The following is an 18,411-nucleotide window of genomic DNA, read 5'->3' as shown; positions in this document are numbered from 1 at the left end:
TAAATATGATATACTTAAAGTATACTTAATTTTGGTAAGGGACCTTTTGCAAAATAACGAACAAAAAAAATGCCCGCCATTTTGAAAATCATTGATGTATGACGTGACGTCACACTGGCAGTGATCACTGGACCAATGTTTACCCTAGAGACGCCCCCTCCCTCCTGGTTAAAAATGATGAAATAAGACCTTCAATCAGCTGTCAAATAATTCTAGAATGACGAGAAGAAAGAAATCAACTCAGGTTTTGAAAGGAACACTTCATGATCTGTTCTAGCGTATTTTGGAAACAAAAATGCGAGAACTTGAAAAACATTAGCCTAACATTTTTCAAGTTTTCAATCCATACCGGCCTACTCTATCTCTGGCCAGAGGCACTAATGCACTGGGGTGATAATTTATAACTAACTTGACAATTATTTCGTTGTTTCCTCTGACAGACAAACATTTTTGGGTTTTGAAATGGCAGCAAATTTGCGTGATACTTCCCCTTCAAACGTTTTCCTTCTTCCTATTCTTATGTAAATTTGAGAGGAACTGGCCTGTACAGAGTCCGATGGAGGTCTACAAGAGGAGCCCTATACTTCACAGAGGAGCTTTTTGGGTGATTAGGACTGAAGGGGGAAGTGCTCTGAAAACAAAAGCGCCGCTTTGCTTTTGTTTTTATTTATTTATTTATTTACTTTTTTCTTTATATATGCTTCATTTCCAGGTGTTGTTCCTGATTTTTACCTTGTGCTGGTTTTCCATGCCGTTCAATTCATCTCTGAGATTTTCAAACGTTGGACGATCATCAGGGTTTTCTCGCCAGCATTTAAGCATGATCCTGTACCTGAGAAACAAAAGAACAACATACTCAGGGTAAGTGAAGAGGATCAAGAAAATAAGAGACTGTAACAATCATGTAAAATTTCGCAGAGAAATAAACTTTGCGGGCATGGACGCATGTACATACGTGCAAAGTCTGTCACGAAATCCACGACATTTAGTAGTGTACTTACAGAGCTTCGTCGACATGATTCGGTTTTGGCATTCTGTAGCCGCGCTGCAGTAATTCGGCTATTTTTCTGGGCGGTGTTCTTGGGTATGGAGTGCCCCCTAAATGAAATGACGAAGAATAAAGGAACGTTCGCTTTTACTGAACCATCTTAGAAGATCCAGGGATGTTGAGTTTGACAAGCTACAGAATACACCGGCCACATGCTTTATGTGCGATCCCCACCCTCCCTCCCCTACACATACACAGACATCTCCCACAAGGTCAGGTTAAATATTGTTTCTCTGGTTGTTGTAAAACTTATGACGAATCTCCGAGTTTAAGGTGAAAAGAGTGGCTTTTTAAAACCACGATAACTTAAGCACGTAGTTCTAAGTTCCTCTATCTGGGGCTTCAGGCCTACCGGCCAGTCTCCCAAGACCATGAATCATCCAGGCTTGGATTAGGTGTTTAGGTATTTTGGCCACCACAAAGGGACTAGGGAGCTGACGTTTCGATGGTTAGCCCTGTTAGCCCTTTTTGAAAAGCTGCGGTGCTCGGAGCAGGAAATGGGCTTTGACTAAACGTGATAAAAAGCTTAAAGGAACCTTTGTAATTCGCTTTCTGTACCAGCCCAAATAAAAAGTTCCAAATGATTCCTTGAAAATGAAAGAATACTTTCCACTCGCTTACTATTTCTTCACGCAGGTTGGCTTCAACTTTTAAAAACAGGGCTAAGAGGGTGGCCTTTTCGGAATTAAATTACGTTTTTGGGTAGACAATAATTTTATTTCTCAAACTCACTAATAATTCAAGAGGAGAAAAAAATAGTTTCTTCTGAGTGTTTTGGAAAAATGGCTAAGAACCGATGTATTTTATCCTTCCTCGGGGAAATCATTTCATATTTTCCTTCCAGTGCTCTAAGAGTAATTTCATGTTAGAAAATAGGTTCTTTTTTGTATTCGACAGTTTTGACTAACATGCAGGGCCCCTTTAAGTCGCTGTTACATTGCATGAAAGGATGGTATGGTTAAAATATTTGGGAAGGTTATTCATTCCTTACACATTATTAATCAAACGCACCTATGGTAGAAATCTCATAGAGTACAACTCCATAACTCCACCTGTGTAAATTAAATTAAAACAATCGATCAAACAAACAAAACAAATCATTGCTTAGTATTTAAAATAACAATTGAATGAGTAAAGCGCAGGATTTAAAATAGACGTAAAACGAAATTATAACATTATAATATGAAATGAAATTATAAAGGAAATATCCACATTTCCCTTCTAGGAATTTATGTTCAGGAGTTTGTTGAGGAATTTCACCCTTTACTGCATTCACAATATGAAACTTTAGAATTTCATTTCACTAAAAGCTGCGAGTTCTACACAGCCTACACACATGACAATAAAGGGTCATTTTAGGGTACCTTACACAATGTACATATTTGACAAGCCGTAAAATATAGTTCAAAACTTCAAAAGTGGTACGAGGGTAAGAGACAACTGGGAGAGAGATTTGATGCCACTTTTTTCTCACTTTGCAGCTCGTAGCTCAATTGCGAAGGAACCACAGAGGTGAGATCAGACGTTAGCACAGTGAAGGCGCCTCTGGCTGCCGCCTTAAACCAATGACACCATGACACCGCAACTTAGTGCCCTACCCTTTTCGAACAGTGCTATGGGTTCTTTTACGACCGCTTCCGATTAACCCAGTAAAGATGAGGGAAACCTGGCCAACAGCTTAACGTCCCTACCTACGGCTAACCAGTGATCTTACCCTGGTAAGGCAAGGATTTGACGCTCTATCAGCTGAGGTAACCGGGCGATGGTAAGAGTAATTGGACATTGATATTTTTGCTTTTACTTTGTAGTAGTTCCAGGAGTTTACTTACATTAAATAGAAGAAAGACCCTCGCAGTTCGAAAAGAGAGCCTAAAAAAGAAAAGTCAGCCTTGAACGCGATCCCTTTTTTAAGGCTTTTTTTTTTTCAGGCTTTCTTTTCCTAATTGCTTAAGTTTCTTAAATAACTGCTACGGTCTTTCTTCTATTTAATCTTTTACCAGTAGTTCAAATATATCTTTCATTTAACAAATCGACGGCAGTTTTCTATGGTCTGTACTCCTTGAGACCATAAAATGACGTCATAAAATGTTCAAAACTCAAGTGGAACCACGAGCCGCATTTTATGGTCTATAAGAGTATAAACCATAGAAATGTTCCGTCGATTTGTTTTTTACAATAACATGAAAAAAGTACGAGCGGAATTGGATTTATTTTCGTTGAGAAAGCGCGCGCGTTCAATTTAACGTCATTTTATTGTCTGTACTCTTATACACAATAACTAAGAGCCAATCAGCGCGCGAGAATTTTGACAGTTATTGTAAAAATATTCATATTTAGTTTACTTACACATCACTTTTTGTAGTGTATACTCCATAGAAGAGCCCTTCATGTGCTGTCCATTTCACTGGTACTACACCCTAAGTAAAATTAAGAAAAGAGAAAATAACATGTTGAACTAAGTACGTCATTTTAGATGGCTCTTGCAAAGGCTATGATTGTGATTTAATACAAAAAAAGGGAATCGTTTGCCGTTAACCCCCCTTCTTCCCGAGACATAAATCAAATATCTTTCTGCCTGTCAGATATAAACTTCATGCACCTGATCGACATGCCTCACGTGATAGGATGATATATTTAGGAATTATTACTGAATTTTGAAGACTAGGAAATGGCCATTTAATGCATGCAAGCCACTTCGAAGCTAGGCATTGGTCTGAGGTTCGGCGATGAACAGCAAAGGATAATAAGGTCGTGAGATCAACGTTTATACAACTCTCATAATTAATAACTTCATCAGTGTTTGGCCAATATATTGAGACACCGTGCCTAATATAACTATTATTGACACTAGTACCTTAGACTTCTTCTGGTAAATATTTTCCTGCTCCACGTCTCTGGCCATTCCAAAGTCTGTCACTTTACAAATTTCCTGCTCTCCGACCAAGACGTTACGCGCGGCAAGATCGCGATGGATAATCTACCAAAACAGAGTTCAGGCAGCAAATTTTATAAATATTGGTAAATGATAATTTATACTAATTTTTGCTATTGCTGTTAACAAAATATTGTATGGGGCAAATTGGCGTTTTCAGCCTTTTATTAAAAACCCCACAAAGGAAGAAACTATAAGAAATGTTTTCAAATAACGTGTTTGGACACGCTCTACTTTCGTGAACATCCATAACCATAAAAATCCATTCTCACCACTTGCAGTATCGGCAAACTCAAACAAGCGGGAAGTATGCTTGGATGGATCGAACTGTTTGACTAGTGCTTGCGTATGTTCTTCTCTAGAATTGCATGGACCTTACGCGACTGGTGAGAAAAAGAGCTCAGCAATCCGTATACACTCGATTGCAAAAATGTGACACCCAAAATGCATAAACGATGAACGAAGAGAACCAACGGATTTGCGGGTAGTGTTTAAAATTGGCCCTTGTTGGCCAACTTGAAACTTTAAGGTCTATAAAGGAAAGCTTGGACAGTTCCCATCATGCACCACGTGCGTGCAAATAAATTTAGTACACTTATACCCGTAAAGCCATTGGGTTTCATCGTTCACGGTTTATGCTTTTTAGGTGTCAAAGTTTTTGCAATCGAGTGTATTTAAGCTATAGATGCCTTAAAATTGTGTGCACGATAACATCGTAGTGTAAATTCAGCCTTTATAAGGATGAAGATTTCGTTTATATCGACCATGCCATAAACCTGGTTTTTACCACTAAGCATTTTAGAAAAAAAGTCGGACAGTCTGTGATGGTATAGTTAAGCCTAGTAAATAAATGAGAATGATTTGTTATTCAGTGAGAGACACCTGCATGCTCGGAAAGTATGGAGTCGAACCTATGAACTTCCGATTTCTATTTCTGATGCTCTACTCGACCACTGCCATGAAACTAGGATCATGTGACAAACATGTGTCCCAAACGTACGTTTCTCGAGGACAAGTAGCTCATTCCATCAGCGATTTGCCAAGCAATCTTCATCAGCTGGTGTGACGTCAGACTGGTTTGCGGTTTCACATCCAAGTCGTTGAAGTAGTGGTCGTCTAATCCTCTGCTTTTCCTCAAATAACCCAGCAAATCACCGTACGGGACGTATTCAATTATAACTAGCAAGGGATCTATGTTTAAAGACGTGAGTTAGAAACTTAGAACATTGAGCCAGTGAAATTCTAATCCATTAGTCTAATAACAAAATTGTGAAACGGGAGTTTGTTGTTGATGATGATGATGATGATGATGATGATGATGATGATGATGATGATGATGATGATGATGGTGATGATGATGATGATGAACAAGACTAATCAAATGACACAAACAACCTAAAAGATTTCCCCATTATTTTAAAGTTCTTAGTTTGTACTTTGAGTAGCTGTTTGAGATAAACACTGTATAGTATAAAGCAAATGTCTTCAAGTTAACGACACAAAATGCAGAAGGACTAGGAAATTCTTGTCAAATGGTTCTCATAAAAAAGAGATAACAACGTTCCGATGTCCTCAAGATTGATTTTCAAGACCACACAATTGCAAATATTATGATATCCCGAGATTGGTGGGTTGGTGCAGTGGCAAAGGCTCGGGCTGTACGCCCTGTATGCCCCCCGGGGACGGGGGGAGGGAGGGGGGCATTTTCTGTGCTCATTTTTTTTTCCTGCTCTGGTTTTATTTCTTCAGTTTTCGTTTTCACACTGAGAGTCAGGGAAGTGATATTTTATCGCACTTACCGTACTGAAAACAACATTAACCGTAATGTAGCATTCTCCATTCTGGTATTTAAAAATCCATGTGAACCCCGCACTTCGGTTTAATCGATCAAATATTAATGAAGTAGGATAACGCTAGCGGGAATATTTTTAAGCGTAATTGGAACACTATGATTCTTTCTTTACATAGCTTCCCTTTACCAGATTCAGTGACGCATCCCAGTAGTTTGATCACGTGTGGATGAGGTTTAAGTGCCTTCATCACTTCAAGTTCAGACAATAAGTCCTTCCTCTCTGATTTAAGGGCGTCGTCTACAATTTCAAACAACAAAGAAAAGGGAAACCACTTTACAAAATATTACATCAATTTTAAAATGGAATTCGAGAAACCTTTGTACATGTTAAATATTCACCAGGCCAAATGAAACTAATCTCAAGAACGTAAATTCACTGTTAGTTATAATGGATACGAGACTGTAGGCAGGTAGTGGCCTTTTAATGGTCCGCCATAGATTGCATCACAGGGGAATTTAAGCTGTCTTTCTAGTCCCGTTTTTCAACCTTAGCTCCTCAATTAAATGCAACTTAAGTATAGTATAGATAAATGAAACTTCCAAATACTGTCATCACATAATGGCAGTTATCACAAAAGTTGATTTCTTTAATCTCGAAAAAAATTATTACCATTATTATTATTTTTTATTTTTTTAATTTCAGCCGCTTTTCTAGCTTTAAGCTTGCATACGGCGAAGATACCTTTACGCCATTTTTATCCATTTCAAAGAGTATGCGAAAGGTCTTTTAAAACTGATATACAAATCATTGGTAAGCAGCCTAAAGTAGCGCACGTGTGTGTGGATGTTATTATTCGTGTGAATATCAAGTGATTTACTGACTCATTTCAGCTCTCTACACGAATGTGAAAACAATATGTCTTCGTTGTCTTGGACCCAAATTCGAAGTAGTTTTGTGTTAAATTGTTTATTCATGTTAGAGTTTAGTGTATTTACCTTTCAACATTTTGATGGCCACCGTAGTCGTTTCTTTTCCCCCGTGAAGGGAAAACACCGTTCCCTGAGCGACCTGCCCAAATGCGCCTTTTCCTATGATCTTTTCAACAGTCACGCTTTCTCTTGGAATTTCCCATTCTTCATCCGCTGGCTCCAGCATAGCATTTTCATCTAAATCTAAGTAATCCGATGTCCCGTCGTCTGCGGTTCCTTCTCCTACGCCGAAGGAGTTTGTAGTTAATCTGGTTATCTGAAAAGGGCCTTGGTTATAACCGATGTTGTTAATCCCACTGGTCATTTGAATTTCAACCTGACGATTCTGTGGAAAGATGAGCAGGTCTTACCGTAAAATTTCGAACGTCTGGGGTTTATGTGCGCTTATTTGCAGGCATTTTATTTTCACTTTTAAATTCCGTTTATTTTTGTCTTTCTCACTACCTTGACGATACGGAACAGTTCAAAATTATGGGCTAATAGCATTAAGTATTGCATAGTCCTGAAGGAAATACCGTGTCTAAATATATATTTTACCTTACCTTAACTTACTTTACCTTACCTGGGAACCTAACACAGCTTTAAACAACCCCCCCGCCCCCCATGATACACACTTTTATTGTCAAAAGGATGTCTGTGTCTAATATTTTGGGAAACGATGGCTAAGAGGACTTATTTTGGGAATAGAAGCGGGGGGTGGGGGGGGGGGGGGGGAATGAAAATTGTATCCGAAATTTTGCAGTATTGCACATCATGAAATCTTTCTCCTATAAGAGTGACATAAAGCATATTTGACAAATAGTCTAAATCTAATGATGCGATTGACTCTCCCGGAATGTCTAATGTCAGCTTCAGTAGCTGATATTTAGATGTTTTATAGATAGTTAGGCTGAGACACAAGACTCGGATTCAACTGAATCCACAACTGCGTAGCTGTAGTACATACTTGGCAAGAATCTCCGCAAGCTTCTCTTACATCACGTCTATGGCTAAAATAAAAGAAATATGAGTAAGTGCCAACACTTTCACGTTTTGCCCGAGCGCTTTGAGTTTCGAGCAATATAAATTTCTCGGCTGCTTGAATGTTAAGTTATACAGCTTGGAAGCATTGAGGCTACAGCAGCGAGACTTAGAGAGGATATAGTGACTATCCCAAAGGATTTTCTTTGAGGTCCCTTATTTGGACTGGTGATGTTATATCACGTGGCATATCATCTTCACCGCCGCCATATTGGATTTCTCCATATCTCCTAAAGACAAGAAAATCTTCCAAACTACTTCAAAATTTATCAGAACCAAGAAATAAGAACGAATGTAAAGATTGGTGAAAAAAAAGGTAAATGTTACGCGATTAAGCTAACTTAAAACTGGGCATAAAAAGATTAAATGATCCAAATTCCCCCCCCCCCCCCCCCAAAAAAAAAAAAAAACAATGGACTGCCAAAATCTTATTGTCATGGACACTTCAAGTCACGTAATCAATCAATTATTAATTAACAAATTGCGGCAAGATAAATTTTAAGGAAATAGCGATTATGACAATAGTGGGAAAGATACTTTGTTATTATTCACGTTGAGCGGCCCTCTTTAAAAAGGTCACGAAAAAAAACTACTAAGTCCTTATGGTATTCTATTCATAACAGACTGTCTGTTTAAGAGCAGTTCATATATGTGTTTCCTCAATTTGGAGTTGATGACTATGTTCTTTGTACATTAATCAACATCATTCCATAGACGACCAGCACCTTCTTGAAATGTTCTCAAACCGATAATTTCCTCTTTGGTATTTACGTACTATAATGTTGTTATTGGTCGAAACCCTGGTTTTATAGTGTTGGGCGACTGATACACCATTTGCATTAATGTTGGCACTGCCGAAGAGTAATTTTCATAAACATGCTTAGTCTCGTAATGCGTATTATATAATCTATTGGAAGCAAGCCTAATTACCAATAAGTACCACACAATTCTTTAACTGAATGGTTGTTAGTATTTGGTTGGGGAGATATTGACATCAAAGAGAGCCTTTTGGAGAGAAAATAATAAATATTTTTTCGCAGTAAAGTACTGATCACTATATAAAACTTTTCAAAAGGATTTTAAGTCGTACCTAGTACTTTCTTCATTTTTTCGACCTGTGGAAAAAAATATAAATCTTCGTATTACTGTTTATTTCCAGATTCAAAGAAAAATGTTAGAATTTGCATTTACAACGTTCGCAGATTAGGCCTCCTCAAACTAAGTATAAATTATATTATGTCGCTGAGATTATGTCATGGCATAAGGTCGATAGTAAAAACGTCAACTAAAAGATACACTAGGAGATCTAATATCAGTGATAGTCATCATAATAAGTTTAGTCTTCAGAGATTTCTTTAAACAAAACATAGGACTTTAGATGACGATTTCATTGTCAGTACTCATGTTTTCAGCCTACATTTTCGTTTATAATTTCTAGGAATATCCCGAACATCTTTGTTTTAGTAAAAAAGTAAACCTTATAAAGATACGAGAATGAGTGAAAGACAAGCTTAAGATGTTAAAAATGTCTGAGTATGTTAGATGAATAAGACCTTCAAAGGCCGAGAGTAGGGTTGTGCAAACTTACGATTTCGGCGCTTCAGGATTAATACTCTATAAATTCCAAACAAAAGTAGCACCAAGAGCAGGACACCAATGACTGGTCCGTATATGGCTGCTATGTTCATTTTACCAGGTTCTGTAGGAGCACTTGATGGCAAATCTGCATTCGAGAAGAAATGAAAATATGCATGATTAGTTTAACGAGCAATCAGTGGTCCATATATGAATGCTATGTTCATTTTACCAGGTTCTGTAGCAGCACTTAATGAAAAATCTGCATTCGAGAAGAAATGAAGATATGATTAGTTTTTACTGGTATGAACTAAAAAACGTTTAAATAGCTGGTGCTTCCGGGCTTACACCGAAAATCAGGAATTCTGTTTGGATTACTCCTGCTAATAGACCGATGGATAGATAGATACTTTATTCAGATACAAAGCAGTCAAGGGATGAATTGCATATCACTAAAGTACAACCCACAACGAAATAGAAAAAAGAGCAAAGTACAGCGGAATATGAAAGCTAAAAATTAAAAACAAACTAATATTTAGATTTTCTTAGCCTGAGAACATGATGTAAATAAAAAAATATTCTTCGGCCGATTTATCCTTTGGGGAGCGATAACGCGTAAGCGTGCTTAGTTAACCACTAACGAATTAATATCCACACCGATTAATGACTCATTGCAATCTAGGTCTGGGCATACAATAGACAGTGTTCTCTTTTGAACACGCTCCAATTCATGCATTAGGTATTATGGAAAGAGTAATGAAATATGGGCGCAGCATAATCTAAGACCGACCTGATACAGCTGGTGTAGCTAGTACCAATACTGAGTGTTTCGCATGAGTGTCAAAAGTTTGTTTCGTGCGTTGTTACATCATACCGAGTCTAATGCAATCAGGCATGGAACATACTACATAATAGATGTAATGTGAACAAAACTGAAATAATTTACCTGGAATGGGAGTAAATTGTACCCTTGCTTGATCCACGTTAAACTGGCCAAACTGCCCATCTTTAGTAGTCTCCTTCAATAACAAATCTACCTCGCTTTCTCCAACACTTTCATTAAATGTCAATTGTACGTCGGCTATGACACTCCCTTTCCTATGAGGAAATCAAAGTAAAGCATTAAAAAGCACTCTTTGTTACCATCAATATTAATCGTTCCAAATCTCTATGGATAAAATCTTCAATAGCAAGGACGAATGTAGTCAGGTTTTTAGCCCAACTGAAATACTATTTATAAAACACGTTTCTTATGTTTCCCAAAGAGTCAGTTTTTTATACTGCCAGAGATCACGCTTTCATTTCGGCTGCGAGAACTCAACAATCTATATACAATATAAGGTTCAGGGGCCAGATCTAACTTAAGATGTATCCTCAGTATTGTTCCTTAATAATAATCTGGGCCCAGTTGTTCAAAGCCCGATTAAGCTAATCCTGGATTAACGTGAAGTTTGACTCGAGTTTAATGACTAATCTTCAAAGATTCTTCCAAACATTTTGTCCCTCAGTTTTGACTTTAGACTGTTCTTTACCATTAGCTTAAAGTTATATTTCAAAAACAATCTTAACGAGCGAGATGGAAACCTCGGTTAACTTTTAATCGGGATTAGCGCTAATCGGCTTTCGAACAACCGGGCCTTGTTGTTCTTAATTCCAACAATAGGGTTTTGTTAAAGAAACAATACTTAAGGTATATCTTAGCTCCTATTAAGTTAAGATATATATTAACTGTTGTTTCTTAAAAATAGTCTATTGTTAGTCCTACAATAGACTTTTCTCAAGAAACAATGCTTTGGATACATCTTCAACTTGAAAGGATTTTGTGAATATGGCTCCATAAAAGACACTTCGTTATAGTGCTACGCTCCGAGCCATTGCACTTGAGAATGTCAGTTTGAAACAAATATTGACGTCTTTAATTTTTGTAACTCTCGGGTGACTTCTTTTACAGCTGGCCAATTGAAATCCAAGAACGTCCCTTCGGCGGCGAGTTAATGACTTTCCCAAAGCGATCATGTGACCTGACAACTTCCATTGCTGGTCAGTAGACTGATTCAGATAGCGATTTCAGAGATATTTGTGTGTTTGAATAATGTTCTTTTCAGAAATGAGCTGAATAAAGTCCATAACCTACCTCAGTGATTTGATGATTACCAGACCAATTGCGATTTCTTCAAAAACCTAAAATTGTCATAAGTGCACTGTTAATTTAAAAGCATTTGAACGTTTAAAGATTGAGTTGTTCAAATCCCCCCCCCCCCCCCCCCTCCCAGCCCCAAGGGCCAAAAGGCCGTTAAGTGCCCCCGTTAGTGCTCAAAATACCTCTCCGCGAGGAAAATTAATAGCTTTTCATGCTTTGGAGACACATGTTGTAATGAGACCTTCTAAACTGATTATTCATTAATAATATTGAGTCAGAATCCAATTCGGATAAAATCTCTTAGTTTAATATTACTGACAGCTTTTAATAAGTTTTCTACTTCCATACGTAGTCTAGAAATATAGCTGAGTGGTGTACAGGTCTATTGAAATTAGGGGTTCTAAAACACTGGGTGTTATCTGCTAATTTAGTTTATTGAATGGAAGAGACTTACAGCTTTTTTTAAACGATCAACAAGCTCCTTTGTCGTTGGATTGATCATATTCAAATACTCCGGTTTCCAATCTTCACTCTTTATTGCAAGGCTAAAATCTACAACCTCCTTTAGAACATCTGCAAAAACGAAAGTTCAGCATGTTACTTGAACTCTGTTAAAGCTGAGAGGATTTTACGTAAAGTTAATCAGTTTTGGGTTCGTCGTAGAAAGAGCGCACTCCTAATTGCGTTTGGAGTCGACATCCTATGGGACAACGAATGGATCTTGGGACGGCATCCCCCGCAGATCATCCAACGCACTCCCTAAGCTTTTGATTGTTACTAGTTATATGTATGTATCTTGAATTGATAGAAGTCCGTAAGAAAATATCCATCACTCCGTCTATTCATTCGTTCGTTCATTCATTCATTCATTCATTCATTCATTCATTCATTCATTCATTCATTCATTCATTCATTCATCCATCCATCCATCCATCCATCCATCCATCCATCCATCCATCCATCCATCCATCCATCCATCCATCCATCCATCCATCCATCCATCCATCCATTCATTCATTCATTCATTCATTCATTCATTCATTCATTCATTCATTCATTCATTCATTCATTTATTCATACATTCGTTCGTTCGTTCGCTCGTTCGTTCGTTCATTCGTTCGTTCGTTCGTTCGTTCATTCATTCACTGGAGATGGTAACAGCAAAATTTTGTCTTCAATACACACCTTCTTCTTGACAATTTATTCCCTTCTTTCCTCTTTCGCAGAGACAGAGAAATTTTCCAAACTTCCTGCATTTCTTCCCATTACTGCATTGTACCCTGCATTGGCGTGCTGTGGAGAAGAAATGGTACAATTGTTCGTTATGAGCATCATAAAAGTTTTATGTTATACAGACCTGGGCGATCTGTCTGTAGCACGGGAAAAGATGCAAGAGAGCTATAAAATATGCTAGGAGTTGTCGATATTAGAGATTTGACTATTGTTGCGGTGTCACTTTCACCACTTTGGGTTGTGATGAGTTTCATACCTGGTGCCAGTGTAGTTGCTGGTGGCAAAGTGGTCGGTACTAAAAAAAAAAAAAACATTTTACAAAACGAAACTACTACAGAGTATTACACTACTATAACACCCTACCCTACCGTATGATTAATGATTACATAAGAACTGTTTTGCAATTTCATTTCCGTATTTCTTCTCATTAATGTATTGTACCCTGCACAGGCGTGCTGTGGACAGGAAATAGTAAAATTGTTCATTATGAGCCCCATTGAAGTTTAATGTTATGCAGACTATAGCTATCCGTCTGTAGCATGGGGAGAGATGTAGGAGAACTATAAAATATGCCAGGAGTTGTCGATCTTAGGGATATAACTGTTGTTATGGTGTCACTGTTACCACTTTAAGTTGTGATGAGTTCCATACCTGGTGCCAGTGTAGTTGCTGGTGCTAAAAGAAAAAAATAACAATTTTATAAAAGGAAACTATTAAACAGTTGTACACTACTATCATACCCTACGGCCGGTGTGATTTCTGGTTACATAAAAAAAAATGTTTGTGGCATGGTCGAGTAGGCTTGGGAAAATACTTTTTTCCTAAAAGCTCAAGTGTATATTGTGTGTATTTTGGAGGGCATTTTGAATAGAACACTATGTTGATCTAAAGAGTAACTAACCTTTGCCAAGTATTTCTCTGTGAAAAGCGATAAAGTAAAGAGTGTCAGGGCCTCAATATTTATTAATTTTACTTCGTCACAGTTGTCCTCCTGCCTACGAAACCTTTCGGTCCTTTAGAAAAAAAATATTACATTTTCATTATTAAATACTGCTTGAGAATGGTCAATGCTTGAAGAGCAAAGCAGCTTCTCCATTGTGACTACAGTATCTGCCCACATTAAGCCACTTAAGATACAGCTGCAATCGCAACAGACGAATAACCTTCCCTTTTATTGCTTGGTGACGTAAACGTAGAAAAAAAATATTTTTCCATTTAATCAGTCGTTGTAATTCCCACCAGGGATCAATAACACAGAGCTTGTCACTCACTTTCCTGTTTATTGCCGCAGTAACGTAGTGGACAAGCGGGAGGCTCTGCCAACTGGTAAACGTAATAATCACTGCAGTTTCGAATGTTAACAGTGTTTTTCCAGTTGCAACATTTGCCTGACCAGTGATAACAAATGGTTTGAGCCAGGACGCCCTCCTCGACAGTTGGATGTGTGCCATTCAGCCATCCTGGAGCACTAGTGCCGCAGCGTTTCACTGGAACACAGCTCTCTGGAATCTGATCACCACTATCCCCGGTCATACGATACCAGGCTTGTGACACGATGCGTTCTGATTCTCCGCCGTCGCATTTCACATTGCTTTGATCAATGTTGCTCATAGCACGGTCAGACTGATTCAGTGCTCTGTAGTCGACACATTCACTGGCTTCTCCTACAAAGCCAATAGCAAAATATTAGACTCATAATTAAATCCGGGCATTGAATCAGGAGAATTAATAAAACTTATCCCAAAGTCGGACACAGCGACCACAATAGTATTTGGAGCAGTTGAAGAGATGGGAATCTCACGAAATGGAAAAAAAAACCGGTCTTCTCGGTTGACACGTGTTAATTAAGTCGCGTAATACGTTGCGGTATACAACCGATAAGTCGAGATGGGACCATTTAAGGACGGTGCTTCCTTTAACTACTGCGCATACGTATGCGCAATTGAGATGGTCAAAAAAGATCTGATTTCTTAAGAACACTGCCTCCTAATTCATATATATTTATGCACGGCTTGTGGCTATGAGCAAAAAACAATGCATAAGTGGTTCTTGGTAGTGAAGAGTTACACATTTTGCAAAGAAGGGTGAGCGGCCTAGAAGTACACACAGCCCATCTGCAGCCATATTGTAGATTGTAGTTGAGTGGATCTAGAGCAATTTGTTGTTTTTTTTTTTCATCGTAACAACTTTGGGCCAAGATTAATCTCTAAGCTTTCAGCCCAGTTGAGTTAATACTCACCACAATATCGCAAGGAACACCCAGGTGTTTTCTGCAGTTCGTAGACGTAAAAAGCTCCACAATTCTTGACTTGAATGTTGTTAGTCCACTGACAGCAGCCGGATGTCCAATGGTAACAAACTTTGCGAGTAACTACACCTTCCGCCACAGTGGGATGTCTCCCACTCATCCATCCCGGAGAATATGTACCACAGTGGCGCATCTTTGGACATGTAGTTGGCATCCTATCACCAGCTGCACCAGTAAAGCGATACCAGCCAGCGCTGAGGTCTCTCTGGTCACACCTTGCTGGGTTAAGACCATTGAATCCCACCAGGCGGTCAGGTGTATTAAGAACTTTGTAATATTTGCAGGGGTCAAATACTATGTCAAAATAAATATGAGTTAAAATTACCTTTGTAAATGATGGGGGAAAGACATTCAATAATTAGTGAAACCGTAAAGATCAGAAATCCCCTAGGGAATTCAGTAATTAACCCCATCTCTTCCCTTTTCGATCACGTGGCCCATCTTGTCGGCGATCTTGAGTCATTCCTTTCCATCTTTCAGCCGCTGGGGTTTCGGCTCGTCCTCCCTCCCACCCTGGGTCTTTTGTTCCCGTCTTGTGGTCCCTCCACACCCACCTAAATAAAGAGCTCTGTACAAGACTGCCTGTGTGGTCGTCGAGGGTAGCCCTGGGGTATTTGTCGGCACACGCGGGCGGACAACTCTCCGGTTCAAGTTCCTCTAGCAAGCCACTTGAAGTGTTCACACGAGGAGACTGGTCACAGGAACTTGTATACAAACATTTCTCAGGGAGGAACAAACAGGCTAGCATTTTTAGCGACAACTTTGTGGGGGATCAGGTGCTAAGGTATGTAATAGGCGTTTGGTAAAGCATTCAAGGTTTACAAGCAAATACTCTGGGAAGGTCGACAACATCTTCGACTGTATTTGCGTTTTTAAAATTTAACTCATGAATTACTTCATGAACATAACGCTAGTATCCCATGATTAGGTTATTTAAATCCAGTAACTTTAGAACGTGTGATAAACGATATTGAAAGACTACGAATGAACAATGGCCGGAGGGAAGATCACATCATCAGTTTTAATGGCGTTGTATTGAGAACTACTAACTTGGCGAGCATGGTCCCGTGGTAAAAGAGAAGTCATCAATGGCGATGTCTCCAGTGCTGCCGTATCCTCTTATTCCCTCAAACGTTATCTGGAATTATTGAAAGAAATTCACTTAACAAATTTATATACTTGTTGACTTCAATATTGTGAGCGACGCAGTCAATCGTGGCGAAGGGAGACGCGAGGTCATTGTGAGTTGCTCTTGGTGAAGACACCTCACTCTCACACTGTTTCTCCCCACCAAGAAGTATAAATGGGTACAGGTGAACTGTTGGGTAAACCTGAAATGTTTTTGGGAACGTAACCTGCGGTGGGCTGGTATCACATCCAGGTGAAGGTTTTTATCTCTCTTGTCTAATGAGAGTACTCCCTTACCATGTACATTCCCGAGAGAGATATAGTTATCCTGGCTCCAAGCCATTGGTCGCCTTTATTTCCACTTGCACTGAACACTGTTTTAAAACCACTGACGATCACATTCAGTTGACCAATGGTTGAACCGTACATATGGTAGAAGAATTTAAGGCACATATCCCCGCTGAACTGCAACAGAGGACTGTTTAGTTTTGCATTGTCGAATGGCAATCGAGGACTGGATGTTTCTATGTACATGTAATATCCTGTCAAAAGATAAGGACAAGCAAACAGCTTTTACTACCGTCGAAGTCGAAACTTTCCTTTTCAGTTAGACCTCTGACATTAGGAACTGGTATTTGTCTAGAAAACAAATGTAACGATTAAATAACTGATACATTTTACCCATTTAAATGTCCTGTGGACATAGGTCGTCTCATCTTATCTTATTTTACTAAGGGCCTGTTCACAAGGAGGTGGGGGACCCCAGGTAGGTGAGGTACCCCATCTACCCGGGGTCAGAAAAAAAAGGCCTTCACATGCAACCCCGGGGCGCTGGGGTGAGGTTTAAAAAGCTACCGCGTGGTCGCTAAGTACATATATCAATAAAGATGGCGGATGGAAGACACTTTTCGTTTCGTTGTTCTACGTGCACGACTTCACCTTCATCCAAGACCGGTAGACCAGCTTGGTTATCAGACTCGACAAATGCACCTTCAACTCCTTCAGAACTTTCTTCAATGGCATTGTTGTCGATGTTTTGAAGGTGGTATCTGCGAAAAAGCTCGCCACGCTTGTACTGAATTCAGAGACAATTTCCCGGATGAACATCACCCCACCCCACCTCCAGCATTCACATGGAGAAAACTCACCCCAGCTAAGCGGGTTACCCGCCTCGGCTGACCGGGCAACCCGCCTCGGTGAGGTACTCCGCTTCACATGTGAACGCAATCAAGAAATAAAGAGAGATTGTATGGAGAGATTGGTAACTCCACCGAAGCAGGGTACCTCACCTACCTGGTGTCCCCCACCTCCATGTGAACAGGCCCTAAGTTTACTTTTTCTCTTCTGAATCGGGGACTGTTCGGTCCAATTCATATGTAACATGACATTCTTGTCAAAGTTATGGATATGGACCCGGTAGTTCAAAGAGCGGTTAATTCTATCCAGGGGATAAAATGTATTCCAACCAATTCATTTTATCCCCTGGATAGCGACTTATGCGCTGGATAAAGTTATCCGCTCTTTGAACAACAGAGACGTTATGGATAAAGAAGTTTGACAAGATTTGGTTTGGCGAATCCCACTAGCTTTACCTCCAAATATTGGTTTAAAAGCAACAGTTAAAAGACGTTAAAATCAGACATACTTGATGGAAACGAAATGATTTTTTTTCTTGCTCAAAGAAAGAAGGAGTGACAAATTTGTCAAAAAATCTTGCTTAGTCATACTTTTTTAAAGCCAAATTCTGACAAATGTGTCGTAAATTACGTGTTAATTATTACATTAATTCATTTCTTATGAACGAAAGATATTAAGAGAGAATGTCTGTGAAGACCGCGTGATATCAGTAAAATGTGGTACATGCTTCAAAAATTCAAAATTTTCATATTTCGCTCAGAGATACCCTATGATAAGCCAACAAACGTGATATATTTTTTTTGTTCAAAGCTGGCTGTATTTTCAAGAAAATTCTCAAAAACTGTAACGGGCGCCGACCGTCATAAAATGGCGGAAATTAGTGCGTCGAGCTACAACACAAGAACTTCGCTCGTGTAAAGCGCAAAAGGAAGCACGGTTTTTTCAAATTGGTTTATGTGTTTAAAGACATTGGCAAATGATTCAAGTCTAAAACCAGGATTTTTTACCTAACTGGGAATGCACGGCAAGAGTTTAAAAATCACCAATATTTCATTGTTCAAAAATCTCATTTTGGAGCAGTTTTTCAATAAACGTTTTTCCCATGCGG

The 18,411-nt window shown here is 39.0% G+C and overlaps 1 protein-coding gene across 3 annotated transcripts in view; it reads right to left on the bottom strand.

The window, feature by feature from the left end:
- The window catches only part of LOC146470845 (uncharacterized), a 56,225-nt gene that overhangs the window by 12,041 nt on the left and 25,773 nt on the right, over nucleotides 1-18,411 (bottom strand). For all 3 annotated transcript variants that reach the window (XM_085121520.1, XM_085121521.1, XM_085121522.1), the window contains 21 exons: nucleotides 16,464-16,708; nucleotides 16,089-16,176; nucleotides 14,970-15,332; nucleotides 14,002-14,394; nucleotides 13,382-13,405; nucleotides 12,987-13,025; nucleotides 12,683-12,790; nucleotides 11,952-12,070; nucleotides 11,492-11,538; nucleotides 10,304-10,455; nucleotides 9,371-9,505; nucleotides 8,873-8,897; nucleotides 7,709-7,751; nucleotides 6,769-7,087; nucleotides 5,960-6,070; nucleotides 4,981-5,171; nucleotides 3,903-4,025; nucleotides 3,395-3,465; nucleotides 2,060-2,100; nucleotides 1,002-1,098; nucleotides 733-832 (listed from right to left, as the gene is read on the bottom strand). In XM_085121520.1, the coding sequence (XP_084977646.1) occupies nucleotides 733-832; nucleotides 1,002-1,098; nucleotides 2,060-2,100; nucleotides 3,395-3,465; nucleotides 3,903-4,025; nucleotides 4,981-5,171; nucleotides 5,960-6,070; nucleotides 6,769-7,087; nucleotides 7,709-7,751; nucleotides 8,873-8,897; nucleotides 9,371-9,505; nucleotides 10,304-10,455; nucleotides 11,492-11,538; nucleotides 11,952-12,070; nucleotides 12,683-12,790; nucleotides 12,987-13,025; nucleotides 13,382-13,405; nucleotides 14,002-14,394; nucleotides 14,970-15,332; nucleotides 16,089-16,176; nucleotides 16,464-16,708 (2,834 nt within the window). The remainder of the gene's footprint in view (nucleotides 1-732; nucleotides 833-1,001; nucleotides 1,099-2,059; nucleotides 2,101-3,394; nucleotides 3,466-3,902; nucleotides 4,026-4,980; nucleotides 5,172-5,959; nucleotides 6,071-6,768; nucleotides 7,088-7,708; nucleotides 7,752-8,872; nucleotides 8,898-9,370; nucleotides 9,506-10,303; nucleotides 10,456-11,491; nucleotides 11,539-11,951; nucleotides 12,071-12,682; nucleotides 12,791-12,986; nucleotides 13,026-13,381; nucleotides 13,406-14,001; nucleotides 14,395-14,969; nucleotides 15,333-16,088; nucleotides 16,177-16,463; nucleotides 16,709-18,411) is intronic.

Source organism: Pavona decussata, unplaced genomic scaffold (assembly GCF_977016875.1).
Source record: "Pavona decussata unplaced genomic scaffold, jaPavDecu1.1 SCAFFOLD_110, whole genome shotgun sequence".
Taxonomy (NCBI): Eukaryota; Metazoa; Cnidaria; class Anthozoa; order Scleractinia; family Agariciidae; genus Pavona; species Pavona decussata.
This window is presented reverse-complemented; position numbering and strand designations above follow the sequence as displayed.